At 52.4% G+C, this 26,204-nt stretch overlaps 9 protein-coding genes across 9 annotated transcripts; 6 read left to right on the top strand and 3 right to left on the bottom strand.

Annotated features, from left to right (window-relative positions):
• Positions 1–151: 151 nt before the first annotated feature.
• Positions 152–5,860, bottom strand: CMQ_7016 (chitinase; the record flags this gene model as incomplete). Its single annotated transcript, XM_014320702.1, has 14 exons — positions 152–181; positions 230–778; positions 2,410–2,766; positions 2,836–3,064; positions 3,268–3,697; positions 3,759–3,814; positions 3,946–3,987; positions 4,062–4,306; positions 4,378–4,613; positions 4,670–4,873; positions 4,942–5,150; positions 5,215–5,258; positions 5,353–5,551; positions 5,628–5,860. The coding sequence occupies 14 exons, from the start codon at positions 5,858–5,860 to the stop codon at positions 152–154; spliced, it is 3,063 nt and encodes a 1,020-aa protein (XP_014176177.1).
• Positions 497–740, top strand: CMQ_6678 (uncharacterized protein; the record flags this gene model as incomplete). The annotated part of the gene is made up of 2 exons (XM_014320364.1): positions 497–639; positions 704–740. 2 exons carry the CDS (start codon positions 497–499, stop codon positions 738–740), a joined length of 180 nt encoding a protein of 59 aa, XP_014175839.1.
• Positions 5,861–8,317: 2,457 nt separating the features above from the next.
• On the top strand, positions 8,318–10,864 carry CMQ_6774 (peptidoglycan-binding protein; the record flags this gene model as incomplete). Its single annotated transcript, XM_014320460.1, has 8 exons — positions 8,318–8,487; positions 8,547–8,701; positions 8,769–9,390; positions 9,512–9,587; positions 9,638–9,756; positions 9,807–10,117; positions 10,188–10,319; positions 10,386–10,864. 8 exons carry the CDS (start codon positions 8,318–8,320, stop codon positions 10,862–10,864), a joined length of 2,064 nt encoding a protein of 687 aa, XP_014175935.1.
• Positions 10,865–11,416: 552 nt separating this feature from the next.
• Positions 11,417–12,754, top strand: CMQ_6883 (uncharacterized protein; the record flags this gene model as incomplete). Its single annotated transcript, XM_014320569.1, has 2 exons — positions 11,417–11,524; positions 11,945–12,754. The coding sequence occupies 2 exons, from the start codon at positions 11,417–11,419 to the stop codon at positions 12,752–12,754; spliced, it is 918 nt and encodes a 305-aa protein (XP_014176044.1).
• Positions 12,755–13,125: 371 nt separating this feature from the next.
• On the bottom strand, positions 13,126–14,726 carry CMQ_6514 (uncharacterized protein; the record flags this gene model as incomplete). The annotated part of the gene is made up of 2 exons (XM_014320200.1): positions 13,126–14,215; positions 14,275–14,726. 2 exons carry the CDS (start codon positions 14,724–14,726, stop codon positions 13,126–13,128), a joined length of 1,542 nt encoding a protein of 513 aa, XP_014175675.1.
• A 454-nt stretch (positions 14,727–15,180) lies between these two features.
• CMQ_6997 (c6 zinc finger domain containing protein) lies at positions 15,181–17,634 on the top strand (the record flags this gene model as incomplete). The annotated part of the gene is made up of 5 exons (XM_014320683.1): positions 15,181–15,448; positions 15,525–15,894; positions 15,965–16,275; positions 16,336–17,364; positions 17,459–17,634. 5 exons carry the CDS (start codon positions 15,181–15,183, stop codon positions 17,632–17,634), a joined length of 2,154 nt encoding a protein of 717 aa, XP_014176158.1.
• Positions 17,635–17,786: 152 nt separating this feature from the next.
• Positions 17,787–18,083, top strand: CMQ_6780 (uncharacterized protein; the record flags this gene model as incomplete). The annotated part of the gene is made up of 1 exon (XM_014320466.1): positions 17,787–18,083. One exon carries the CDS (start codon positions 17,787–17,789, stop codon positions 18,081–18,083), a length of 297 nt encoding a protein of 98 aa, XP_014175941.1.
• A 2,423-nt stretch (positions 18,084–20,506) lies between these two features.
• CMQ_6512 (dihydrofolate reductase) lies at positions 20,507–23,830 on the top strand (the record flags this gene model as incomplete). The annotated part of the gene is made up of 4 exons (XM_014320198.1): positions 20,507–20,632; positions 20,720–20,922; positions 21,107–21,134; positions 23,141–23,830. The coding sequence occupies 4 exons, from the start codon at positions 20,507–20,509 to the stop codon at positions 23,828–23,830; spliced, it is 1,047 nt and encodes a 348-aa protein (XP_014175673.1).
• A 1,100-nt stretch (positions 23,831–24,930) lies between these two features.
• Positions 24,931–25,923, bottom strand: CMQ_6872 (ankyrin repeat-containing protein; the record flags this gene model as incomplete). The annotated part of the gene is made up of 1 exon (XM_014320558.1): positions 24,931–25,923. The coding sequence occupies one exon, from the start codon at positions 25,921–25,923 to the stop codon at positions 24,931–24,933; it is 993 nt and encodes a 330-aa protein (XP_014176033.1).
• Positions 25,924–26,204: the final 281 nt, after the last annotated feature.

Here is a 26,204-nt window from a genome sequence, read left to right as displayed (position 1 = left end):
GGACAGAAACCTACTCAAATAAACGAAACACAGAGAGCAATTACTATCTCAAAGGCTGGTAACACTCAAGTTTGACCTGGTCAAGTGTCGCCTATGCAGACTTGTAGCATCCATCTGCCGTACCTCACTCGCAGGTCACAATCTTCTCGGCTCACGAGTCGTCCACTGCACAAAGTTCTTTCTTCCATGTCACGTCACTATGCGATTGAGAATCTGTAGGGGCCCTTACTTGCATGTCATGCCACCATGACGGGTCGTCCAATGAGGCGTACGAGTCGACGTAACCCTCAAACACCAGGTACATCCACCCAACGTCTTCTTCGTCGTGCTCTGTCTCGCCGTCCTCCCAGCCCGGATAGATCTCGTAGTTGCGCTCATCGGGTTCGAGGTACATTGCATTCTTCGAGAGGAGCTTCACCTGGAGAGAAGTACTATGCTCCATCTTTTTGAGACAGGCGGCGTCAAAAAACAGGCAAAAGTTGTACCGCGTGCCGCAATGTGCGTCGTCAACATCCGGCGGCTTCGCCCAGATCTTCTTCTCGGCGACAACCCATTCCATGAAAACGTCGCGGACCTCGTGCGAGGACGCCCCGTCGAGTCGCGCCGCATCCTCGATGGTCGTGAAGACATGGCGTTCAGGTAAGATGCCCGCGTTGGGGCAGTATTCGAAAGTTTCGCGCACGTCTTCTTTGACTTTCTCCAGCATGCGCTGCCACGGTTCGTCGGTACCGGGCCCGTAGACGGCGCGGATAACAACATAGCCCCAGGGCGAGCCCATCTTAAGTTTGCCCCACGAAGCAGTAAGCCGAGCTATGATTGTGGAATAATCTCTCTCGAGTCCAGATTTGGCAAAATCCTTATATGGCAAGACCGGGATGTGTTCGTGGTTAGGAAATGGCAGATTGGGCGCAATTTCAATTATGTAGGGGCGCGTGGGTGTGGATGTTTCTGGTTTCTTCGGCCCAGCTTTGTCCGAGGCGGCGCGGAGACATCGTGTCTGACGGATGAGAGAAGGAGGCTGCAACACTGCCCTCGGGGGAAACCATGTTCTTCTGGCCACGTGCCAAAACACGAGACGGTTGCTCAGCATAGTGAATGGCAGGATGCAAGAAAATAAACAGAGCCATCCACTACGCATTCTAGATGTTACCAATTTATACCACGGCCCACGTGACCAATTGGTATTACAAACACTATACAACAGGTATTTCTTCTTTGTTATTTTTTGCTTTTCCTTGTTTTTGTAAATCTGCCCCGAGTACAGAGTACAAAGTACTATCGTACAAAAGTACAGAAATCACATGTTTGAGTTGTTTTGAAAGTCTACCACTCTGTATTCCGTTGTTGTGCAAGATACATTTACCTAGTATAGGCTATACACGCATACAGACTGCTTCACCTAATACTCAACTAGAACACTTCCCTCTTTCACATAAGAAGTGCTCACCACGCCATGGATCTTTGCTATGCGCACTATTATCAAAGTATAGGCGCCCGGTAAGCATGGTATCTTGTTATATGTTGCTACTCCGTACTCCGTACTCTACGGAGTATACTCCCGAGATATGCCGACGCGCATGAAATCCCCTACTAATTAGGTGGGGCTTAGTATTGTGGCTTCTACTCCGTGCACCACTAGTCTGTCACGCAGGTTCTGCGTGATCACCAGTGTAAGACCCGTACGGTAATCCTTGTGGGATATTCGTCCGGACCAGTTGCACGTATCGTAGTAAGCTCTAAGGCCTTCAGAAGATCTAGTGATGATATTTCGTTCGGTGGACTCATTGATTGAAGACCAGACTGTGCGCAGTATGCGCGCAGATCAGGGCTTCGTCTTATCTAGTAATTTCGGCGGCCGAGGTCAAGTCAGGTGACCTCGGGGAAATCCACAGTATACTCCGTATGTTAAGTAAGCATATAGTTACGTGACATAGTGGCGGCCCCTGATTGGCTATTCAGGGACTTACCCTATGCAGAGTTTCACCCTCCTCTCTAGATATATGCATAAGCAATCCAACCAGCAGTTCTGCTAAGTAAGCAATCAGTTCATTACCGTACTTGTCTCTTTACATCCTGCGCCACAAGACCTCATTTTACATTCACTCTGGCCTAGTCTGTTCGGCAACATATGTAGGATGATTTCATAAGGGTCGGTAAATGCCGAAGCATATACATACCGATTAGTTAGCACAGTACTCTAACCAAGCCACTTCCCTCTTCGCACTTTCCTGCTCATTTTATGTTGCTCTTGACAAAATTAGGAAGCTCAATCTGGGCCGCTGCCTTAGTAAGCCCCGCTATCTGGAACAACATTCTGTTGATCAAAGGGTTGCTGAGATCGCCGCCATTCGCGTAATAATTTTTAATTTCGCGCATCGCAAGCATGAGAAACGTGCGAGAATGGTTCACAACTGCATTGTAGTAGTCCGGCTCAAACTCAAGCCACGCGTCGTAGAGGTTTTCCAGCCCGGGAATGTATTCACTCGTGTACACCAGCTGCTTGTGCAACAGGTCTGTCGACGCCTGCCATGCGGGTTGGAGGCCGGCGTCGTTTATGTAATTGAATACAGCCGGCGTGGACTGCAGCGCCGTCATGATGCGTTCAGCCAATTTTTCGGCCTCCGGAGCGCCTGACGCGATTTTAGCTAGGTTTGCACTGAGCCGCTTGAGGTCGACTGGATTTTCCAGGCCCATGAGATTGCCCTTGACTTGGTTTACGCTTCCCTGTAGTACAGACATGCCCGTGCGGTAGGCATAGGATCCAATCTGCAAACCTTGCATTAGTTTCCTGTGTTATATTACACTGGTATTTCCACGAGTGCCGTCGAAACTCACCACCTCGAAAACGCGGTCGTTTGGCGTCAAAGGCTTGGTCCAGCTTTTGACGTCCGTGACAATGCTGCCGATGCGCGGCAGGGACACGTCAAATTCCTTGTTCCAGCCTTGAACTAGCGCCTGGATATTAACCTTAGTCTTCATTGGAGCGCCAGTTGGAAGTTGGCCTAAAAGCGTTGAAAGAAGGAACCTCGGAATCATTTGAACCTGCGCTCCAGTTAGTTTAGATCTGTAGCCGGACTAGCAGTCTGTTGTTATACCTCTCGTAAATGTTCTGCATGGAAACCAGTTTTGGGGAGGTCCTTGGCTTCTTGAAATAATACTGCAGTGGCGCTGCAGGTGTCCTTCAGTAGTCTGTTTTGGGTTGTTTCGTAAGACAAAAAGCAGTACAATATACAATTAGGAAGAGGAGAAGTTCTAGGAAAAACATACCCATAACCACCTGGCAGTGAAAGTGTAGAGGATCCGTCGCCTTTGAGCACTTTGAGGCCTGAGGGATAAGGCCTACTCTCCCAAGCCAGTTGCGCGCCATAAAAACCTGTTTTCAAGATATCGTTCAAGATGAATGAACCACTCCGTGACTGTCCTGGTCTAGCTTTGGGCCCACGCTTTTCCAACAGATTAAAATCGATGCTCTCATCGTAGTTGAACCAAGTGTTTCCGTCGGCTGCCTCGTACGAGCGGACACGGAGCGATGACATACCGCCGTTATCATATGCTCGTTCGAAGACGCTCGTTGGATAATCATCATAATCGTGCTCGTCAGTTTCGCAAGAATCATCCGCACAAAGGTCCGCATCGCACGTCATAGTTGTCAAAGTTTCGAGGTTTGGCGTGCAGCAGAGTGCCTTCTTTCGATTCCCTAGATCAATCAACACCAGCTTTAGCCGCCAGAAAACGAGATGGGTGAGAGGATGGCGTACAGTTGCAGCTACCGAAGCTGTCTCCTCGGTCACTTGTGCGCAGCGTGACCTCTGTTCTGGCGCATGTGTTATGGGCGCAGTCGTTTTTGCCGACCCAGTGGCAGTCTGTATATGGTGCCGGTGCATTCCCGGGCAGCAGTACGAGCTCCCATGACAGAACACGGTTGACCATCTGGAGCTGTCATACATGTGGGCAATCTTCTGTTCGTCGGCTTTACACGATTTGTCGCTGCATCTTGTGTCAGCGCTGGGGAAATTGCGGACCAGCGAAGACAATCATCCGGCTCATTGATAAGCACTCACCATCCTGATGTCCAGTAGCATCCCAAGTTCAGTGCATTGAAGATGCCAACCTCGCAGCAAAACGCCTTCTTACCACGGCGGCACTTCCCGGTTCCAGACTCGCCCGGTATGCCGCCCCAGCTGGACGACGCGAGTTCGACCTCACCCGCATGGCACTGGCCGTTCCAGTCGCCTCCAAAGCCGCGCCATTTGCATACCTTGGGTGCCGACGAAGTCTTGCAGCAGATTGGCTTTCCGCAGATGCCCTACAAATGACGTTGCTCAGTGTTCTTTTCAACCCATCCAGAATCGCCGACAGGAGCAGCGAATTACTCACATCTTTTCCCTTGCATCCAGCCTTGTCATATCCCACTCTAGTGTATCCAGACCCGCAACTAGATGCCTGGGGGTTGTCCAGATCCACCTTAAAGGGAAATACAAAGCAGTCTTGCGCAAAGAAGGAGTCGAGATCAGCAGGCACGGACGTGCTCAGCGCAGAAACCTTGATGCTCAGCTCAGACCCGAGATTTGTCCTGCCTGTCAGTGCCTTGTGTGCCGTCCACTCGTAATTGTCTGAAGGAGTCAGTCGGACGTCTTCCAAGCGGGGCTTTTGGGGACAGACAACACACCCAGATCGGAGGCCCAGATCAGAGCTCCGCCAATGCCCACATCGTTTGCCCAATCGACCTTCTGCTTGAACGTGTCCGAGTCTTCGTATGAGATCCACTGGTTTGTATCCCAAGTAAAGTACTTGGCGGCGGCATCCTTGTCCCAGATCACATCCACGCCACTGTTGCTTTTCAGAACTTCTTCGATCTCGTAGTACGCCAAATCTGTATTGTGAGCACATTTACAATTACACCCACTGCACAAAGACTCATATCGCTTCTTTCAGACTTACAGCCGCTAGTGGCCGTGCAAGGTCCAGGCTTTGCACTAGAACTAAACGGACATCCTATAGTGGTGCAGCTAGAATCAGCCAGCGTAAAGGCACGGCCATAGAAGCCGAAGCCCATGACAACTTGAGATGGCCTGACGTTCACACGCCATAGTAACTCGACGGCCAGTTTGATTTCAGTCAAATTCGTGTGGGCTTGAACAATAGAGCCACTTGTCAAAAGAAAAAGAACCTGTCAGTTGCCATCACTCAAACAGAGGCCATTCAATTTCTTACATCGGATTTGTACTGTCCCACACGCCATGAAGGTCGTATGTCATCTAGCATAACGATTTCATGTTATCAGCTTGGGCTTTTGCGCTTTTGAAGTTTGGGTGAGGGAAAAGAAATAATAGTGCACTGGTAAAGACGTACAAGGTTCACCCAGTCTGCATACTTGAGAAGGCCGGGTACGTCAAACCACTGTAGATACCAATAGGATGATGGCGCAGTGAATTTAATGTCGAGATTAGCACCGGAGTTGTCAAAGGTCTCCCGGAGTGTCTTTAGCATCGATACATAGTTTTCTGTGTCTTCTTTGGATCCACCGCGATCAGGGGCGCCAGGATACTCCCTAAGACTGGTCAGAACATAGAAAGGGAAAACGAAAAGCGAAGACAACGAAACACGGAACGATATAGGGTCCTTACCAATCTATGTCCACACCGTCAAAACCATACTTATTTAGGAACCTTAATGCATTGTCGGCGAAGGTCTGGCGGTTTGCAGCGCTCTTAGCAATGTTGCCAAAGACAGGCTGAGTTGTCGTACCGTTGTCGGAAAAGGTCCAACCACCGATACTGACGAAGATCTTGAGATCGGGCTTGGCCGCCTTAAGGTTGGCGAGGTCATCGAACACAGAGGCTGGGACGGTGCTGTCCATGGTGGTAATGAGGAAGCTAGTAGGGTCGATGTAGGCAAATGCATAGTTTATGTGCGTAAGAGCGTCAACTAGAGTCGTTAGCGAATGAAGACAGTTCACGAAAGAAGGGAAGCGAGTTACATACCAGGCAAGTCAGAGGCTTTTGTTTGCTTGCATTTGGAGACATCGTTCCAGGCCTCGTAGTAACCAATAACTAGAGGAAGATAAATCAACTCGGTGCTACAGGACGGAGGCAGATAGCCGGACTACCTTTTGATAAGGCCTCTCCAGACGGGGATCCAGATGGAGGAGAAACATCTAGTTTACAGTTCGACTGGCACTTATCATTGCAAAAATCTAATGACAAAACCTGCGGTTAGGATGCACTCTTCAAATTTGGGGAACGGCAGCTTACCTTCTGTTGTGCCGCAGAACCCAAATTCAGAGCAGCTAATACAACAAAGAGAAAAGTCGCTTGTTTAGTATTTGCATGAAACTCCCAAATCCTATGATAACAGATCAAGTACCAAACATTCAGAGGACAAAGCTTGTTCCCAGGGTCGGCATACTGTCCACACTCGGCCACAGCACCGCAGTTGCTTACACAACTAGCACCGCAGTAGGCATCGCCATAACCACAGAAACCGCTTCCTATTTAGTAAGCGACATACAGTGAATCAGTGAACCGTTAGATTGAAATATCATGCTGCCTTGTAGACCTTACCGCCACAGCAAGCCCCGTTTGTGCACGGGTCTATACGTTAGCGCATTCGTACATGTGGGAACACTCAAGAACGAGCAGTTTTTTGAAAACCTACTTCCAGGTCCACACGTATAGTCTCGACGGGAGAGAGAAGTTGCGTTATTATTTCCTTGTACTTGCCAGTTCGACAAAGAAGGGTGGTGGAAAGCAGAATGAGCTCGGTGATGATGGCTATCCACGGGCCTACCGGCATGAACAAGTTCGCTGCCGGCAGTGAGACCTAAAAATAGGAGGCTGAGACGAGAAAAGAACAATCCTGGCATCGTAGCGGCTAGTCTTGGTGCAAAGGCAAGAGAGTAAAGAGTTAAACTAGACAGAGACGTCGTACTCCGTACAAGAGTTTATATACAAAATATTTTGCAATCATACGCGTGTCTTAACTCCTGCCAAGATCGGTACCTAAAACGTCTAGTACGCTTTCCCTTTTGAAGATAGATGATGTGGTTTCACAAGTATGCAACGGTTAAAAAGCATCTTTTAAGCAAAGGAAAGTGAAGAACAAGCGTTTTGGTCCTTTCGACGGAGTGATTGGCGTCATCTTATATACGCGCCTTTCTATTTTTAAGTACAGCGTATATATCTTTCTGCCAGACTTGACTCGTAAAAAAAGGTTGCGCGTTGGTGCACGGAACACCGTAGACTGTTTGTCCTAGGCTCCCTCTTCGGCTTTAAAGATACAACGATGTTCGCCCGTCAAAGAAGGAGGCGATTTGGTGTGCTTTTCTATATACGAAGTAGTTACGGAGTACGGAGTACTTTGCTACTTAAGAAAAAAAATGTGCATTTGTTGCACGTGACCCTGTGGGTCAGTGTGCAGAGTTTTCACTCCCGCAGTACAGCCTGCACTAGCTTCTAGTGCAGGGAAATACATGCACCTTTCCACAGCATTAAAGGCAGAAGGCGGTGAAGGCCTTGCTCTAAGCTAGACTTGAACGGTGTCACGCTACGCCTGATTGGGAATATGTGCCTTAAAATGCTCATTTAGAAAAGGAACAAAAAGGGTTCATTTGTCTTATACTCGTACGAACCTGAGTACGTTGGAAGATCGATGAGGACCGCGCTTATCCTCATAATAAGAAAATACGGAGCTGTTTTCCCGCCTTGGACAAAGGCTCGTCTACTTACATATTACTACACCGAATCCTGTTTCATGATCTACTCTAGTACGTGTTAGAAAGTTACAACACTATTAAGCAAATAGCTAACGCGGTACAGAGTACTAAGGCAGCTATAGTATGCTTTTTTTTAGAGTAACGTGAATAAAGGTTAAGCTCAGCTAGCAGATATCGTATAGCAGGCTTCTCCAGTGCGCTTATTGTTATTTTCCGCCCAATGGAATATAGGCATACTCCCGTAATGCCCACCTAAATGTATCTTACTACGGCAGACCCAAATGTTCTATGTATATCAAGTACTTTAACAATTCAACGCGAACGCGTTACTGCTTCACCAACACTGCCGTACACAACATCCTTAATTTGCCATTCATCAGCCTGGATGTAACGTCGCCAGGTAATTGTTTATATTTGCGATATTGCAATTTGTCTCGGAAGTACCGGACTGAAAACTCGGTTCGCACTGAGAATGAAAGGAGCATATCAAGGTGCGGTCACCCGCCTTTGAGAAAGAAAGGGATGGCGGCGAGCAGTCACGCGTTGGAAGCGATTTCCCCTCTCTCGCCCTCCCCCCCCAATTTCCCATAAGAAAAGACCACGATGCTGGCAGTCGCATTTTCGTCGATTCTCGCCGTTACGGCGGTGTGGGCTCAACAGCTCGACGGCTATCAGATACCATTTGAGTCACTGGGGCTCAGCAGCGACTGTCTTGTGGCAGTCAACACGACGGTATCATCATGTCCCGCATGGCTCGGTGTCATCACCGGCTTGTAGGTTTCCAGCCTCGGGGCGCGCGATTTCATTCATGGAACTGATGTAGCATGAATAGAGACCCAAGCATACCCCTTGTGCCTGAAGCAGAGCTGAATACGCTCTGCAGCAGCACATGCCGCTCGGATATGGCAGGACTCATACCCACAATTCAGGCAGCCTGCACGGCGCCGACGGACGTCATGGTGCCAGACACTGTCACTGCGTATCCAGGTGAGATGATGTTCGAGATCCAACAGCAGAAATCCTGTAGCCTGACCATTCCCAGCTACCTTCATAGCGGAACGCTACCTCTATGCCATAGACATATCGTGCCTAGTGGACTCGAAGACGGGCGAGTACTGCGACGTCCTGGTCAGCTCGTGGCTGAACGAGACAAACAACAATGTGTCCGCCTACACGTCAGAGCAGAACTGCTCGTACTGCGAGCTGGCCTTGCTGCAGTACCAGCTGGCATCCCCCATCGGCTACGACGAAGAAAGCGCTGAAGCGTTTTCCAGTCTGACCTCCAGCTGTGCGGCGACCACGTACACGTATTCCGTGCCGACAATGACGACATGGGCTCTAAATGCCACCGCTGTCGCCACGACTCGGCCAACGTGTAATGCCACCGCGTACACGGTGCAGGAGGACGACACTTGCGTCAGTATCTCGGGCGAACAAAACGTCTCCACGTACGGCCTCATCACGACAAACGCTTTGACGTTGGCTTGCGATCCATTGCCGGATGTCGGAACGGAGCTCTGTCTGTCCAGCATGTGTACAACATACCAACTTCAGGGTTACGACAATTGCGATTCTGTGGTGGCAGATCTCGGCATCACAATGGCCCAATTGCTGGCATGGAACCCCAATATCAACTCCGGCTGTTCCAATCTGGCCTACTTTCGAGGATGGTATCTGTGTGTGAGGTACATTGTTTTGTTCTGATTGATATTGATCTCCCTCCATTCTTCATCTCTATGTCTGCGTGTGCTGACCTAGTAGCTCTCCGTCTGGAACATTGACTGTACCATTGGGCAGCGCATCAACGACGGCAGCCCCGGTCCCGACCAACGCCCAGCCACAGTCCAACACAGACTGCGGCCAGTGGTACTATGTAAGTCTCTACGTATTGTTTTCTCTGATTCTTGAGTGCTGACTGGCCAGGTTCTGCCGGGCGATTATTGCTCCCTCATTTCAGTCAAGTTTGGCATCTCACTCAGCGACTTTTACTTCCTGAACCCACAGGTTGACTCGTCGTGCGACAACCTCTGGGCAAAAACTTCGTACTGCGTAGCGGCAGTCGGAAACATACAGACATATACTGGCTACACAGTGACAGCAGCCGCAACCAGTTTCACCCGTCCAGTTACATCGACTTCAACTACCCCCCCCCCTACGTCGGCCCGACACTCAACCCAACAGCGCCAGGGACCATTGAAGGATGCTATTACTACTGGAATACTTTTGTCCCAGGTCTCTTTGTACAAGATGACGATGACATTGACATCAACTCGTGCTTGGCGTGGACGTGGGGAGCCGAAGTGTTGCTGTCGGATCTCCTCGCCTGGAATCCCAGCCTGAATGCTAGCAACTGTTTCATGGAGCAAGGGTACAGTTACTGTGTGCAGAAAGATGAATTCCCAGGTAGGAAAAGAGGCCAGAGAAACAAAAAAGCAAAGAAAGACGAGAAACAGAATGCTGACGCCAAAAACAGCCAATATTACGACAGCCAATATTACGTACCCATACGACTATTGCTTTGCACCGAACATCTCCTTGATTGATTCTAGATCGGTACAACCGGACGAATGTGACTGCTACATTCAGGTACGGGAAGAAGACAAAGGTGAGACGGCAGACAGGAGATGAGGGCCAAAAACGAAGAGTATCTGGAATTAACAACAGAAACAAGGATACTTCAACTGCAGCATGTTTCCAACACTGTTCAACATCACGGTGAACGACGTCGTTGCGCTTAATCCACAACTCACTAGCAATGTGGCATGCGACAGCAACCTCTGGAACGGCCTCGTGGGAGGCTACGAGCAGTTCTGTGTCGAGCGCAATACAACCGGCGTAAGCACAGGCACTTCTTCGTCGTCCACGTCCACCGCCACTTCGGGACAGTTCTCTACCACACCGATGGCAACAATAACAAGCACGTCTGTGAGCACTCCATCGTCTACTACGGCCGTGGTCCCCCCCGCTCAGACAGAGCCTGGCACGACGTCCAGCTGCACCGTATATCACGTCGTCGTTTCTGGTGACACCTGCTATGCCATATCTACAACGTACAAAATCTCTCTCGACGAGTTTTACGGCTGGAACCCTAATGTTGGCACCGACTGTTCGGCCCTTTGGCTAGGATATGCTGTTTGCGTAGGGGTTTAGTAAGTAGGCGAGACAAGATACTCGACTGCTATAGAGAAAGACATTAATTACACCAAATCGACGTGCTTCTTCTATAAACGTTGCGCCATCCAGAAAATGTACGATAAATCAGGCCAATGTTCAGAAGACATGTTAAGCTTTATAAGCATACGTGTTCACCCCCTGATAATAAATCTCTTGGTGGGGGATAAATATCCTTTTTATTGAGTTATATAACTCTGCCTTCTACGATTTAAGGCATGGGATCACTACTTTTGTTGCACATGGTGTAGGTGGTATAGAAGTTCGATGTTATAACACTGGTTGCGATTCCCCCTTCGCAACAATCAAGTACTACGCATCCCCATCGCACGAAGCCACAGGGTTCGAACCTATGCCAAATCAAAGACTTTTACATCAAAATAAGAGACATCACCTAAGCTCGCAGCAAATGTCCCGGCTCTTTCAGGTTAAATACAGCAAGTCTATCGGGTCAACTCAGCCTCCTCTGAATTAGCCCAATCCAGATTCCTTCTCAATGATCTTCGGTTAGTCATCAGGCTTTCAGTCTTGATGCCATCTGTGTACTGCCATTACACATACTGCGAGGCTGAGGCAGTGCCGGCCGGTGAAAATGTCCTGACTGGCTTTTGCTACAGACAGAAACATTGGTCCGCGTCTGTAAGTTCCTATTAAAATTTTCTACGACTTTTGCCTGTATAAGCGAGGTCGACAAGTGGTTCACTAACAGGATGTGTTAGTTATGCTAATAATCCTGACGGGAGCACCGCCTGCGATGCCTAGAAGCCGTCTCCCGACTCTCTTTGGGTCTATACCTAAGCGCTAAATTGAAACGCCAGTTGTATAAGACGTGATGAGAGAAAGTGCAATATCCTCGGCACGACAGGCCCAGATGCCTGTCATAGATTCCCTTTCGCAGCCACCTCCTCGCAAATCAGGGCCACCAAACTCACATTCCTCCGGAGTATAGCTCGCAGCATTATAGGAGACCACACCTCCCTCGTGACCGGCGGCCGGCCAGTTGCAACTGACAAATCATGGAATATACTTTGCCTAAATCCACAGCTGCAACGCTGGTAGGGAGAGGCGCGGCTTGGCCTGAAATGCCTCGGCGTGACGCCAACTCCGAACGGAAGTGCCACCGTTAGCATCCAGTTTGTCTGGATGCCTCAGCAGAAAGCCCCGCCTCGCGGCCAGCCAAAGACATGGATACGAGAAGACGCCTGGCGGCAACCGGTCTGCATGGACGCTAGAGGGGGCGAGCATTGGGTGGCGGACTGGCGTGAGCGACCACGATATGGCACTGCGCTGCGGCCCGGAACGGAGGACGCCAACATCCCGGGCGCAGCCATTCCCGTTGACCCTGGCAGCAAAGATGGGATCGTAGCAGCCGTCGATGTGCGCACCGGCCGGCCCCTACGGTCGGGTGCGACCTTTTCTGTCTCTCTGCCCTTGCTAGTGGACGCATACAACATGAAGGCAATGCTGGACCTTCAATGGGCGTGCATCAACATTGCTTCCATGTCTGGTGCCTCCGGATCGGCTGACTTTCTGGCCGCCGACGAATTCGACGACGCCTTTAGTGAGGGCCTTGTCGCCGCCGGGATTGTGCCGTCTCTTGGTCCGTTGGGAGTGACGAGCAAGAAGCGGCCGAAGGATCAGACGAAGCAGCCATCTATGATTCCTAGGCCCAAGAAATCAACCCCCGCCGCTAAATCCCAGCTGGTGCTCCGCCCAAAGCTGGACCCGGCGCACGGATCGGCCACTGCCATCGTCATTGCAGAGCAGCCAGGGGTCCCGAAGAGTATGTCCGTCACCGTAACGGAGGTTTCCATACCCGCTGCAAAAAAGGTGCAGCTCCCATGGGTGCCGGCGCAACCGTGGAGTTAGACTACGTGGTAGGTGTTCTCTGGTTTAAGGCGAGGATCTATAGCGTATAGCTACGTATATCGTTTAAACCTTGCAAAGCGAAGCTGCCTAAGTTATTACTTTTAGCAAATGCATTGTGAAGCTTTGTAATCTTACAAAGAAATGCCAACAGCTTTATCAACAGCTCTAGCAGTTGTAGTCGTCACTTCAGACTATAATAGTAGGTAGAAAGCTGTAAATGCATATACGACGCATATAGTATTCAGCAGACGCTTAGTTAAATAGATAAATGCAAAGTTCCGTTCATGTTACGCCGCTAATCTAGCCGTTATTCGTTGTCGCTACATAAGTTCATCCAGTGCTGTATTTCGTCAGTCTAGTCTTATACATCCCTACCATTGCTTGCTGCCCGACCTGCTTGCAAATGACGACCACCCCCATGTCTTCTTCACGGCCTTTGACTCGGCCAGGGCCCTGTCTCTGGTCGTCTCGTAAAGTCCGTTCTCCTTCAGGTACTCGCGGTACCGCTCGCACTGCTGCAGCCGCTGCTGCACTTCTTGCTCAGCCTCTGGGTTCTCGTCGAAAAACTCGGACACGACGTCGTCGAGAGGCCTTCCCGACAGCCTCGGTGCGAGAACGTCGCAGAAAATGTCGGTGACCTTGGCTGGCCGCCGTATCGCGTGGGACACCCAGAAGGCCACGTCTTTCCGGACGTTGTCGGTGTCCAGGGTGCTGTACCATTCCCTCCGCAGCTGGCTGTACACGCTGCCCTTCTTGCTGGCCAGGACATTGCGAAACTCGGCATGCATCTGCTTGTTCGTCTTGTTCGGATCGTAGCCGGTAATCCACGACGGCGGCGCGAACAGCTGGAGCGGGACCGTGCTGGTGAACTCCCAGTCGATGATGCCCTGGATCCGCAAGTTCTCATCCACGATGATGTTGGGGCCGCGCAGGTCCAGATGGTTGAGGACAAACGGCCCGTCGTTGAGGCGGGGATCAATGACTCGTTGAAATATGGGCTCAATTCCGTGCCGCGTAAAGACCTCGTGTCGGGCATCGAGGACGCTGCAGTCGCTGATCGGCGGCAGCAGAAAGTCGGACACAACGTTGCACTGGAAGTCCATGTATTCTTTTGCCGTAGCAAAGGCTTTGGGCGGCAGGGGTCGATGGATGATGGCGGCCGACATGGAGACGACAGGGCCCAGGACGGGCTCCTGGCCACTGACGGGGTTGGGCATAAGAGAGCCGATCATGGGGAACTCGAGCTTCCTCAAGTCGGCCAGGACGTCGATCAGCTGCGAGTAGAATCGCCTCCGGTCATCCTCTGTGGCCGAGGTGAGGAGCTCTTTGTCGAGCGGCTGGCCCAGGACCAGGTGCAGGATGACAAACATCTGTCTCCGCTGGCCGTCCCTGGTCAGCTTGGCCCCACGGCCGTAGGCGTGAATGTGCGGGATGGGTATGCGCGTATTGCGCTGGAGATGTCTGCCCAACACGTGAGCATGGGGTCGAAAAGAGGCCCAATATCGCCACCAGCTACGTACCGCATCGTGGCCACTTCGCTGAGCAGCTTGGTCCACGGATCCTCCAGCGAGGACTCGATGGGAATTCGAATGATCCATTTGGGCCCATCATGGCCAAACTCGACAAAGAAGCAGATGTTGAAGCTGCCACGAGCCTTTCTCACAATCTGGCACGGCTTTCCGTGGTTCAATCGAGAAGCCAGGGCGCAGACGGCATCGGGATCGATGGACTCGATGAACCGTTTCCGGATCTCGTTCAGCTGGTCCTCGGTGGCCGGGAAGGCCTGGTGGGTAGAGGCGACAGGTCCGGCCTGTCGCCCGTCGATCGTTGTAGTGCTGGTCCCAAGGGCCTCAGACGGCGGCCTAACCCGGACAAAACGCGCCAGGCGTAGCACTTGGGTCCATAGTCTGGGCAGATAGGCAGCAGCAAGGACCCAGGGGCTGCGTGCGATGCGTATCACGGCGGACAGCATGGCTGATGCTGATGCATTGTCGAAGCGGCGCTCGTCCTGCCAGCCGTTCTGTCGCTCCTCAGCTGTATAGTGGCACGAGGCAAAAAACAGGATAAAGTAGGAAAATGGCCGCCAGGCAGTCGGCTAAAAGTAGCGCCGGGTATTCCCCAGAGTCAGCTCCGTCCAACCAGGTTCCCAACAGCGATTCATTGCTGAGTCATCAGAAACGGATGCTTAAAAACTTTTCACAGCTGAAGATGGAACAGGGGGGGAGGGGGAGCTGAAAAGAGCGGGCACAATCAGCCCACTTCGAACGGTCGAGAACCATTCATATGTGAGATGGTCTGGATGGGTTGTAGGTCATATCTTACATGATTACAGCCAGTATAAGCACTCAGTACTCTGTGAAGTCGACCCTTACAGTAAATCCGCCTGGTGGCATGGCTGTACAGGCTCCGATCACGTGCTTCATCACATGACACTGGTCGGCGCCGGTCCGACCGCTGAGGCCAAATTCCCGCTAACGGAGCTCGCTGACGATTTTGATACAGCCACAGCCACGAGATTGATGGACAGACGAGTGGCCGCCGACGGCCTCGAGGAACGCGCGCCGTGTCAAGAAAGCCAACCGGACGGATACCGGGGCGATGTCGGCGCTTGGGGAGGGGCAGGTGAGCCAGACTGGCGGACCAGTTCGTCGCGTACCACGGCTGCCTGCATGTCGGTCATGTCACCAGAGAAAGGTCAAGTGCGACAACAAGCGGCCCAAGTGTGCGCCGTGCACGCGCAACGGTACAGCCTGCATTCTGATATTTCCAGGGAGCGAGCACGAGACCGTATCGCGGGAAGAGCTGCATGAGCTGGAGCAGAAGGAGCAGGCTCTCACCACAGGCGCCAGACAGACAGCAGTTGCGGAAGAGGAGGGCAGTCGGGAGAGGTCGCCAATCTGGCACGACCCACCGCCAGCCAGCACAGCAGTCCATGCGATCAGCACAACAGCGCCAGCCGGCAAGACCGACACGGCGTCTGGGTCCGGGTCCGGGTCCGGACTCACAGAATGGCGGAAAAGCCAGGCCCATCTGATGCAGACACTCGGACGGACAGCCAAGGCAGCCGAGGCAGCCGAGGCACACGTCGAGGCCAGCGCGATGCCGTCGGCCAAGGATGTGCACTATCTGTTTGAGAAGTAGTGAGTATCACGACCGGTGTTGGGGAAGACAGAGACTGCCAACAAGTGCTGAACAAAGGCTTCTGCACAGCCTCATGGGATCCCACGTGCAGAACCCATTCCTGCTCCGGCACGAGGTCGAGCAGCTGTACGTGCGGGTCTTCTCGGCCAGCGAGAGCGGCGATGCTGTGGGCCAGGCGACGTCGCAGGACATCTTCCGCACGTTTATGATCCTGGCCATCGCGACCGTTGTGCCGTACCGTTTGGGCGAGCACCCGCACCACCCGTTGGGCTACTATCTGGCGGCAATGCCGCACTTTGGATCGGACTTTCTAGCGACGAAGCTAGAGTCGGTGCAGGACCTGCTGCTGATCTGTCGGTTTGGGATATTCTACCATATAGGTCGGTAGAGGGGAGTTTGGATGGATATCGTCATTGTTGAGCCCGGCTGACCTGGTGCAGGAACGTCCATCTGGGACACGATCCAGCTGTGTGGCCGGCTCTGCATCGAGCTGGGCCTGCACCGGCCGCGGGAGAGGCCGGCGGCAGACATGCTGCAGGAGCAGATCGAGCGGCGGGTGTTCTGGGAGTACTACATGCTGGACCGGTACAGCTCGACGACGATCAGCCGACCGTTTGCGCTGGCGGACCGGGACATCACGGTGCCGTTCTGTGCGGACGCAGACGACGAGGAGATCCGACAGGCCGGCGCAGCCCAGCACCACGGCCACCGTCTCGACCTCGACACGTTCTGCCGGACGCGCACAGCCTCGGGGCCGACAGAGATGAGCGTCTTTTTGCTGTGCGTGCGGCTGCGGCAGATCTCATCGCGCATCCAGACCGAGTTCTCCCAGCTCGTCTCGGGCTCGTCGGCAGCCATGGGCAGCGGTCCGACCGCACCGCCAGCCTTTCTGCTGACCGGCCGCATCTACGCCCTGCTGGACGACATCCTGCGGGCGATTGACGAGTGGCGTCGTGGCGCGCCCGTCTTTGCCGCACCGCGCGTCCTCTACGAGATGTCCGAGTGGTACGACCTGCTGCTGGCTCGCGAGCGGTTGCACGCCGTCCGCAAGGCCATGGACTTGGCTCCGAAGCACGACGACGGTGGTAGCGGTGGTGGCCTGCCGGCTCGTCACCTGCTGGCCCTCTGCCTCGATGCCGCCACCAACACCATCCGGCTCTACGGCGGCCTCTTCCACAGCCACGTGGTGACCTACACCCGCTCCTACTTCCACACCGTCTTCACCGCCGGCCTGTCCGTCATGTTCTGCTGCTGCGCTTCCTCGCCCGCTCAGCGACAGCGACAAAACCGCGACCGGGACCCAGACCGGGATCGTGCCGATGACTACGATCACTCCCGCGAGCGCATCCGTCAAGCCCGCTCCGTCCTCGTCCTCTGCGAGCAAACCCTGGCCCACATGGGCGCCCAGCTGCCCGATGCCCGCGGCTATGTCACCGCCTTTGAGGCCCTGCACAAGAGCGTCTCCCTTCGTCTGGACCAGGCCCTGCAGGCCGACGACGAGGACGACGTCGACGACGTCGACGATAGCCAATACCCTCTCGATCATAGCCGCCCCGGCAACAGCTATCAAACTGATCGTCCCCGCAGGCGTCTCTCGCCCGGCCGCTCGGCACACGTCCAGGACCCGGCCTTGTGGGACGTCGCAGCCGCCGCCAGCAACGCCAGCAACGCCAACGTCGGCACCCTCGCGGCCTTGTCGCCTTCGACTTCCTCTGTCATGGCTGCTGCCGCCTCCATGAACGCCCAGTTCGGCCAGCCCCAGCAGCACTTTGCCCTGCAGCAACAGCAACACTCTCTCCTACAGCAGCAGCACCAGCATAACCACCAACATCAACAACATCCGCATCATCCCCATCAACAGCACCAACACATGTCTCCCGCGTCCGTCACCATGGGCAACCTAGTCCTGGGACCCGAGACCGACTCCTTCTATGGACGTCCAGGCCTCTCCGGTCCCGGGCCATTTGCACCCTCCGACATGACGACATCACATTCCGGCTTCGGTCATGCTGCAGCACCGGGCCTGTCATCGTATGGCTCTTTGCCGGCTGCCCCGGTCAGGAACGACCTGCTCCAATGGGCCTTTCTGAGCGACGACACCATGTGGAACGTCGTTGGCGAGTACGTGTATGGTGATCCTAACGAGACGCTCGAGCTCTTCAACGGGTTTGATTTTGGGTTGTCGTAGCACAGGGGCTCGATGTTACGTCTGTGTATGCTTAGTCATCCCGTCTTTGACAGCCGCATAGATTTTGTGGTTTAAAAGCATCGCTTGTAGACGGCAGTGTCGTCAGCCCTTAAGTGCAACGGGACGTCTGCGATATAGGAAGACAGAATAAAAAGTAAGCGGACAATAGTGCAGATCTATGTGTAAATCACTCTAGGACATCTTGCTGATTATGCTTTCTAATTTCGTAGCTACTCTGCCATCTATCTCATACAGGACCCTCGCCGAAAACTTCAGAATACGTAGCTCACAGATGCTTGCAGCGACACTTTGCGCAGCGAATCTGGTAGACCCCCATATTATGTTCAATGTAACAATTGAACGCGGCAGCACAGTTATAGTTACGACAACGGTCTATTTCAGCCAAAACCCGAAGACAGTTGCTCAACTTTTCCGTATTGGAGGTAGCTCTGGCAATCTCATCGCGAAGTCCTATCTCGAGCATCTTGTGGGCATTCTGAAAAGGCTTCAGAAAGCTAATCTTCCTAGAGCAGTCCCGTAGAAGTTGCAAAGTAAAGTCGTTCAGTACGTCTAAGTTGGTAAAGCTCTCAACATCCATGAGCTCTTCGATATGCTCCGCCGCAGTGAATGCAAGCAACTTGTGTGTTGCACTGTCGTTTGTGGAAGATGTTGCTTCTTTTACGGCTTCGGTGAATTCATGTACCGACCAGGTTTTTTGAAGAACAAAAGATATTTTCGCGCGACCAAGTTCGCTCAAGTCCGGGATATTGTAATAGTCGGCGATTGCACACACGCGCAAATGTGTAAGTAAAGCTCCAGGCGTGTCTTCCGTACAATCTTCAGAAGAAGAAAGTAATTCTTCGGCCTGGATCGCGTTGTACTCCCCTGTGTACATGAACGTGATCATCCGTTTCGCTGTATTAGCATCAAACGAACTAATTTCCAGACTATTAGTCTTCGCCTCCTATTTCCTAGATCAGCCTTCCGTAGTTTTCAAGTAGTGTCCGGGTGGATCGTACCTTAAACTCTCCCCGAAGTGCTGCAGCAATGACAGGGGACTGCGAACAAACAATGGCCTTGTGGACTGCAAACGTATTTCCCTGGCATGTCAGAGTTAAGTCACTGTACTCCCCAGACTCCAGCATCCTTGCCAGGGACTTTATAGACATGGCGATGAGGCGGAGTTGATTATAAGACTGATGTGAGAATTGTGCTATGTTTGAAAAGTGGACAAATTTGGTTTGCTACCCTCTGCGCCATCTTACATATATGTAAGTTAAGGAATTGCTAGGCGCGCGGGTCTACGTAACGTGTTTAGGCGGACATAACTGTTAGATCATCGGTGCCCAGTGAGCATGTGTATTGTTGTGATTGGACAGAGTACGGGGTACTTCCAACCAATGCCGTGCTGAAATTCCCTAATAAGGTAGGGCTGGGCGCTAAACTCTGTACGCCAAAAAGTACGGAGTACTCCGTACTCTGCACATGTTACGAAACAGGTGGGTACGTTTGTGCCGCGTACTCGTAATGGGAAAATACATGTAAGATACTATGTGGTGCAGGGGACTATATAGTACGTGTTTTCAAATTGGCATAGCTCGGAAGTAGCCAACCCAACAATACACACACGCTCACTGGACACCCAAAATTTGACAGAGATATAGCCGCAGAAAAATGGCAAGATTTAAGCTTAAGGCCATGCTCTCGAAATATAAAGAATAAAGCCGTTATGTCTGAAAGGGTAGCTTCTTCAGCGACAGATGCAATGAGGTCTCCGTGCACGGTGGCAGCAGCTCGCCATAGGTTATCTCGTAAGCCTCATGGACGAGGCCCAGACTTCCTACACCGAGTTCGACTGGTCGCGCTTCTTCCCGAAAACCATTATACAGTACACTCGGAGGTGATAGTGTTTAAGCGATGCCGCTCTTCTGTCTACTCCGGTTTAAAGATATTTCTGCGTCTATTGGGACATGGAAGTCTTTTTGCTTTTTTTTTGCTCTAAACATATCTAAACATAAAGCCCCGGGGGGGTTAGTCTGGACTTTCATGCGGTCGAGTGGAAAGCGGCGACTTACCAATTATATCTTACGTCGTAACGATAGCATGACACGGAAGATAAATCCCGTGCTAGACAGGGGGCGGCACAAGACTCACAATATTGGACCATAGCGTATATGACCAGCATTTTCTATTGGAACGATAGTTGTGTTGCACCCGGGATGTTCACCCGGAAGAAAAATGGTGCTCGGTACCCGTGAGGATTCCTGGTTCAGTCCAAGAGCAACGCGCAAAACATTCACCCCGGTACGTCGTAAGGCTATAATAACAGAAGTAAGCTGCTTGTTGTTCCTTAGTCCTCCTCCTTCGCTTTTCTTGTCTACAGAACGTTCACGTACAGTGGTTGTAACCTCTAGTATCCGAGCATGTCGTCTCCTCTTGCCACAACTGCATCTCCTCTGCCGACGTCCATTGAAGAACTAGGAATAGTTCCTGCAGCGCTGCTTCAAGTTAATGTTCTTCCTGGCTCCCACTGGGCAGAGATAGGAGCAGTAAGGCTTCATTTCCCCTCATTTCCCCCTCTACTCCTATGCGAAAAAGGGAAAACAACAGCAATTCGAACGTAGCTGACATAACAGAATGCCGACGCCAGTGATGCCAACGACAATGACGCCGAATCCGAATCTACCCTGAGTGCAGATGCTGCGTCCTCCACCGCCTCCCTAGCATCGTCTATCCTTGCATATCGCCAAATCCATGGCCGCACCTATCACAGCGAACGTGGAAACGCGCTGTACTGGGGATCTAATGATCAGAAAGCAAATGACTCACTTGATCTTATGTATGATCCTGACTTTGGGTGGTACGGCGTCTTATCTGGTCGTGACTGATAACATTGTAGCCATCACGCTTTTCTACTTGCGTTCGATGATGAACTGTTACTGGCGCCGCTTGAAAATCCAAAGGTGGCAATGATTACTTCTTTTCTCTGAATATTGGCAGCCGGCATATCTAATACTTCCCAGAAAGTCTTGGATGTTGGCACGGGGACCGGTACGTGTGATTGGGTGATAGAGACAGGACAAGACAACTAACACAACTTGTCTCTAGGATTTTGGGCTATGTGAGTATCCGTGGTTTGCCCGGATTGCAACGCATTTGCGTAGAACACGCTGATAATGCTATAGGGACTTCGCCGATGCGTATCCCGGCTGTGAAGTGATTGGGACCGACGTCTCACCCATACAGCCTATATGGGTGCCACCCAATTTGTCTTTGTAGGTACCACCTTTATAAATACAACACAGGTCCACAACTCTGCTTACAGCTTGTAGCGAAATAGAAGATTACACAGGCCCTTGGACTTTCACACCTGAGAGCTTTGATTATGTGCACGCGCGGTACCTTGGTGGAACTATCGTCGACTGGACTGCCTTTTTCAAGGAGGCATATCAAGTCCTTAGGCCTGGTGCGTGGATTGAGAGCTACGAGCCGTCCGCCGTCCTGTATTCAGACGACGACAGCATCCCGCCCACATCAGCCATGGCCCAATGGGGTCTACTATTTTGGAAGGGTAGTGAGAAAACTGGCCGGTCCTCTCGAATATACGAGGATGGGGTACAGATGTCGGCTCTGAAAGCTACTGGATTCGTCGATTTGCACGAGAAGACTATCAAGGTAAATCTTACCCAAATGTCTTTAGAATCACTACTAATCAACTACGTTGCGCTTCAAAAGCTTCCGATAGGTGCGTGGCCACAAGACCCCAAACAGCATCAGATAGGCCTCCTTGTTATGGCAGCGATTCTGAACGATGCTGGCGGCTTTATCCTGTTTATGACTGGAGTCCTTGGCTGGTCCCCCGAAGAGGTCACTGTGCTCGTATCCCAAATGCGAAAAATGATTCGTGATACTAAGTATCACGGGTACTATTGGGGTCGAGTGGTATATGCGAGAAAGCCGTTTCCAGGTGAAGTTGGTAAAGTGGCTTGATTGCGAGTTGGATGAGCATGGTCGTATGTATCGTGACGGACATAGCCAAGGCTAATCTAGATGCTCCGTCTGGAAATGAGAGGACTTTTTGAGACTGTCTACGACCGTTGACAGTTCATTTATAATTGTAAGAAAGCAAAGTGAGATATACGAAGTAGTGTATTAAAATGGGACTGCCAAAGTAAGACATGGAAGGCAGGCATAAGTAAAGGAAAGTCGATTCTCTAGTTGATGCTTGTACTTGTTGGGGGAGACTCAAATATTATGAAAAAGTTGTGGTTGTACTCCGTCCCGTATGAGAAATCGGGTAGATGGATGTCCCTGGTTAGGGAGACAGATGCATCAAGCCATCCAAGTGTAACGCCTCTTTGGGGTTAACGACGGCACCATGATCGCAATATTTACCACCGCCTGTAGCTACATCTTGACAAGATGCAACAAAAGAGGCTAGATCAAGCAAGCTAAGCTGAGCTTAAACCGCACTAATTCTTCCCTGCAGCGGGTCTTACGGCATCTAGCTTGGGGTTACAGACAAGGAGTAGGTTTGGGCCAAGGCTTCCCTCGACAGAAGTAAAAAAAGCCATAGTATTCGCCCAGAAGGAGATCTGTGCCAACAGTAGCGTAATCAGCTAAGGATGTCTCTATTAGGTAACGCGCGAGCAGCCCCAAATACCACATAAACGTGTGGGCCTTTAAACTGATTGCTCGTACACTTATAAAACAACACTGTGTCGACCAATCTAGACTGATAGTCTCTAAACTGTGCGGCAGTGTTTGCACGAACACGCCGAAGTTGAGCGCTGATGAATCTACGTCGTCGTGATTTGCTTTGTGCTGGCTCGTTTGGTGGACTAGGGCTACCTTTGGCCCGAATAAAGCGGGGCCGGCATGAGTCAACGGCGTCGAAACTTATCCGGCGTCCGGACCGAAAAATAGATCAGCATTTAACGGTTGAAGCTGGATCTTTTTTTGGTCGCTCTTCGAACCAACGGTCCTGCAACCTGTGACGAATAGCAACAATGGCGGCGCCTCAAATCAGACTCCTTTGTCTTCACGGATTTCTCCAGAATGCCAAGGTGTTCTCCGAAAAGTCCTCTGGGCTGAGAAAGCTCCTGAAGAAGTCCAACATCTACATGGAATATATTGATGGCCCTGTTGTACTAGAGAAAAAGGACTTGCCATTTGAGGTCGACGATGCGAAGTGGGCAGAGATTGCCGATAGTGGTGTCAACAGGGCCTGGTTCTACCACGACAATGTCTCCAAGAAGCTCGATTTACAACTGGCCCTCGCATCGGTTGTGAAGCACATCAAGGAGAACGGCCCATACGCCGGCATCGTCGGTTTCTCTCAAGGTGCGGCTGTCTCCACCATCATTGCGAACACGATCAAGTCCTACCCGGAACTCTCCGGCGTCCAGGACTACTTCAAGCTCTCTCTCGCCGTATCCGGTTACTCGTTCACGGAGCCAAAGCCAGATGGCGCCGAAGGCGAGCTTCAGATCACAGAGAAATTCGTGAGCGCCTTTACCGTGCCCGTTGACGACCCGGCCTACGTCACCAAGTCCGTCTTCATATACGGGTCCAACGACAACTCTGTGCCTGGCGTCAGATCGCAGTACCTTGCAGCCATGTACCCAGAGGATAAGAAGGCTGCTTTCCAACACGACGGCGGTCACTTCGTGCCCAACAAGAAAGACTTTTTGAATCCCGTGGTGGACGAGATCCTTATTGCCGTTGGTCTTAAAGAGTCTAAATGAGCACGTCGTCTCAATAATAGTGCATGGCAGGTTAATATAGAGCCCTTCGCTATGTGCACTTCATCCCTTATTTTACTGAGCGGGAGTTTTGACAAGAGTTGCAAAGCAGTAATTTCATTAGATTCAGGGATCGCTGTTTGATCTAAAGATCAGTAACGACCTGTACAGTAGCCATGTGCAACGCCAAGGTGTTATTATCAGTCCCGTCTGCAGTCGGAGCGGACACCAAGCTTTTCAATCTTTCCATATCCTCCCCAAACTGGTTGGTCTGGATGGAATATTGGGCGAAACTGCTTGGAAGGATGCTTACATCAGACAAGCCAATGATCGTGATGCGTCCATTGGAGTCGACGATAAAATAATCTGGAAATATGTCCGATTGGCAGACAACCATGGGCTCTTTTGAGAGGTTTTTGATTCGAGCAGTCCTCTTTGTTTTTTGTAGAAACTAAAAGCCCATTGAACCGGTGATCAGCAGTTTGATTAGACGCATAGCAGAGAAAAACGAACCAGATTCAGATGTTCAGATACCGGAGTTGACATAACGGGAACCATCGAGGAAGGCGTAACCCAGGTGAGAAGAGTGGAGAAACGTCGTAGGGCTCGGACTGTGGTCTGAAGCCTTGTGCAAACTATGCTGAATATAGTGCAGCGTGGTTTGGGTGCCTTCAGCAAGATTCGCAAATGGAGTTTGCGCGGATGCCTAGACACAATGCGTTAACACTGTATTTTGTGCACCACGTGACAGTTGGATGAACTGGTGATTACGGAGTACATAGATAATGGTCAACTTGTACTCCGTATACTCCAGATTTTTACAAAAGAGGGTTCGATAGATGAAACCCGTAACTGGCGTAAGCGTGACACAAAGTATTCTACTGCGATTAGAAAGTATGCACTCCGTTGATGTCGTTGCTAGTCGAACACTGCATTTACGTATGTATATATTATAGCCAAATCCTATCTACGCCACGATGTAGTGAGTAGAAACCACCTACTTTTCAGAGGAACGGAGTGCCCCATCTTTTGTGCTTCAAATCAGAGAAACTCCAGACTTTCAGTCTACCGGCCATCACGACCTCATTTCGTCACCAGGCCCATCAAAACTCGAACAGAAAGGTGGCCCGGGATGCGATGGCGATGCCACCGGCAGCGCGCAGCACGTCCGCGCAGGCAGCATGCTCGCCGAGCAGGGCGGTCTGCAGCGGGGACTGGCGGGCGGGTCCGGCAGCAGCGTTGACGCGGGCGCCGGCAGCGAGCAGGCGGCGCACGACATCGACGTGGCCGACGTGGGCAGCAGCATGGAGGGCAGTGCCACCACGATAGCCGCTGCCGGGGGCGTTGGGGTCGGCGCCAGCCGCGAGGAGGAGGTCGACGATGGCGCAGACGTCGTCGCCATCACCGACACAGGCAGCCTGCAGGGCGGTGTAGCCCTTGTAGCGACAGGCCGGCGCGTTGACGTCGGCGCCGGCGTCCAGCAGCCGAGACACGACAGCACGACGGCCAGCCAGACAGGCGGCCTGGAGAGCGGTCAGGCCGGCATTGGTGGCGGGCGCGGCATTGACGTCGGCGCCGAGACGCAGAAGCAGCGCGACGGTGGCGATCGGTCCCGTCTCGGCTGCGGCCTGGAGAGCAGTGCGGCCATTGTAGCGGGCAGCAGGAGCGTTGAGGGCGGCACCGGCCGCCAGGAGAAGATGGATGGGGTCGTTGTCCGTGTTGTCCGTGTTGACGTCGTCGTGCTTCTTGTCCTTCTCGTCCTCGTCCTCGTCCTCCTCTTCCTCTCCCCCAACGCCACATGCCAGCTGAAGGGCCGTCCGCATGCTATTGTTCCCTCCCGGCGCGTCGACGTCGGCTCCCGCCTCCAGCAGGACGCGCACGACGTCGCGATGGCCACCCAGACAGGCAGCCTGCAGGGCCGTGCGGCCGTTGTAGCCCGTGGCCGGGGCGTTGACCTGCTCATGGCCGCCATCCAGCAGAGCGCGGACGCGGGCCAGATCGCCGTCGCCGGCGGCCAGCTGCAGGGCCGTCCAGCGCGGCTCGTCCGCGTCGTGGTCGTGGCCGTGGCCGTGGTCGTCTTCGGGCAGCTCGTCCATATTCGTCTGTCCGCCAGAAGATGGTGAGGCGGGAGCGTGCAGTTGCTGCAGGACTGCTGCTCTCCATATCTCTCACGCGGAGCGGTCAGCTATACGGAGCCACCGGACAGGGGGACGCGCCCGATTGGTCGCCTGTCACCGCAGTTCCTCGGCCATCCGCCCCCAGTGCTACCACAGCTGTGGCGTGTGGCGTGGCGGATAGCCACAGACGCTGTTCGCATCCCAGCGATCACTCCCAATGCCCAACGCCCAGACAGCCGGACCGATGCCGACTGGTGCTT

The sequence above is a fragment of the Grosmannia clavigera genome (assembly GCF_000143105.1).
Source record: "Grosmannia clavigera kw1407 unplaced genomic scaffold GCSC_108, whole genome shotgun sequence".
In the NCBI taxonomy this organism is placed as follows: domain Eukaryota; kingdom Fungi; phylum Ascomycota; class Sordariomycetes; order Ophiostomatales; family Ophiostomataceae; genus Leptographium; species Leptographium clavigerum.
This window is presented reverse-complemented; position numbering and strand designations above follow the sequence as displayed.